Source organism: Bactrocera latifrons, unplaced genomic scaffold (genome assembly GCF_001853355.1).
Source record: "Bactrocera latifrons isolate USDA-ARS-PBARC rearing strain unplaced genomic scaffold, ASM185335v1 scaffold_902, whole genome shotgun sequence".
NCBI lineage: Eukaryota > Metazoa > Arthropoda > Insecta > Diptera > Tephritidae > Bactrocera > Bactrocera latifrons.
In genome coordinates, this window is record NW_017537604.1 from 22,985 (window position 1) to 24,547 (window position 1,563).

The 1,563-nt window shown below is 31.2% G+C and overlaps 1 protein-coding gene across 1 annotated transcript; it reads right to left on the reverse strand.

The window, feature by feature from the left end:
- Window positions 1-488: 488 nt before the first annotated feature.
- LOC108977520 (glutamate receptor ionotropic, kainate 2-like) lies at window positions 489-1,229 on the reverse strand. Its single transcript, XM_018947233.1, has 2 exons — window positions 837-1,229; window positions 489-775 (listed from the first exon to the last, which is right to left on the reverse strand). The coding sequence occupies exons 1-2, from the start codon at window positions 1,198-1,200 to the stop codon at window positions 489-491; spliced, it is 651 nt and encodes a 216-aa protein (XP_018802778.1). The 5' UTR covers window positions 1,201-1,229.
- Between the last annotated feature and the right edge of the window lie 334 nt (window positions 1,230-1,563).

Below are 1,563 nucleotides of genomic sequence, written 5' to 3' on the forward strand. Positions count from 1 at the left end.
TTTTCTCGCAAAATGCAATGCTTTATTCACATACGAAATGCTTTTTGATCAATTTATTGTAAACTAACACAAGTTGATTCACGCAAAAATTCTATATCTCATTTACTAATAGTTGATCAATTTCCAAATTTGTATACGTATCTTTTAAAAGTGTGGGCTGACTAGAAATCATATAGATGGTATTAGTAGTCCTCTAATTTATTTGGAAATCGCGGAAGTATCTAAGCTTCGTCCTCAGCCAAACTCTCTTTATAATAAAGATTACAAGTTTTACGAATTGCAAAAATTTAAAATTTTATATATCTTACCTATTTGTTTTTTATGAAGTTTTAAGCAACCTAATTTACGTTAGGAACAAAATTTAAAATAAAATTTGTAGATCAGTTTTACAAGAAAAGAAAGAACTAAAGACAGGGGTACTTTTCAAATTATATTTATACTTATCTTAAAAATATTTTATTTTAAAACATTAGTATTTTCCTAAATATCTAATCAAAATAATTATAATGTAAACCACTAGAATTTAGTATACCACTTGCTGAATCAGCTGGCACATAGGTGGAGTCCGGTGGGAATTTAACAGAGCTGCGCTTTAAGGATTGACGTTGCTTTGACTCGTGGCAATGTGTAGCATACCTCAACTCTTCAGTCATTTCAGAACACAAAGTTTGCGTTTCGGTCAGTTGTAGCGTTTTTTTAGAATTCCAACAAAACTCAAAAATGGCAACAACAACTGCTAAAGCTAAACCACATAGTAAGACTACGAAAACACCTCCTTTAATGAACGATTAATTTGTTAGTGTGTAAATAAATATATTATTTTAATCTAATTTTACCAATGTTTTCTACTCCCAATGCATTTGCTTTCGATTCCTTACTTTTTTCATCCCGATTGCAAACGTCACCAGTATTTTTCCACCATTTATCATATAATATTTGTATGATCCCTTTTTCTTGTAATTCCAAGATTGCTAATGACATAGGATCGCGCCATTGTGAACCTTTTGGCGTGGCAATTCCATAACCTTTTGAATCGAGAAGCCCGCCTATTTGTGTTAAGTTACAGTCTCGCTGTACTGCGTAATCCAGCATTGTTGATTCCATAAGAAAGGCATAATTTCCTTCTATGACACGCTTAATTCCTTCTTCATACGTCTTTACAAACACCGCAGAATGTCGTGTTTCCATATAGTGCCACATTTTTTGGTAAGTATCAATTTTAGAATCCTATAAAACAGAAAAGCAAAATATTACTAATAATTGTTAAATTTTAATGTAAAGAAATAAATGCCAACAAATACAACTTATATTCCCAAATCATAATGCCAATATTTTTAACGCCCCCGCATATGTTAGTCCCTTATACGAACGAGTTGAAAACCAAACTCTATGCATACATTGCGTGTTTTATTGTTTTCTGCGTAAATAAAAAGATTTCTTGCTTTTAACACAATAGAGCGTGGCAAAAGCAAAAGGTATGCCGGCTTCTGAAACTCTATATAGCTTTTACAACTGTTAAATGTTAAATTAAATTTAAATTTAAAATTTATTTAACTTCTTCTT

What these genes read in the sequence shown, in the direction of transcription:
- LOC108977520 (XM_018947233.1), bottom strand. Translation starts at nt 1,200, where the DNA reads ATGTGGCACTATATGGAAACACGACATTCTGCGGTGTTTGTAAAGACG. An exon ending in ATTGGGAGTAGAAAACATTG is followed by an intron (nt 776 to 836) that starts GTAAAATTAGAT and finishes CGTTCATTAAAG; the next exon opens with GAGGTGTTTTCGTAGTCTTA.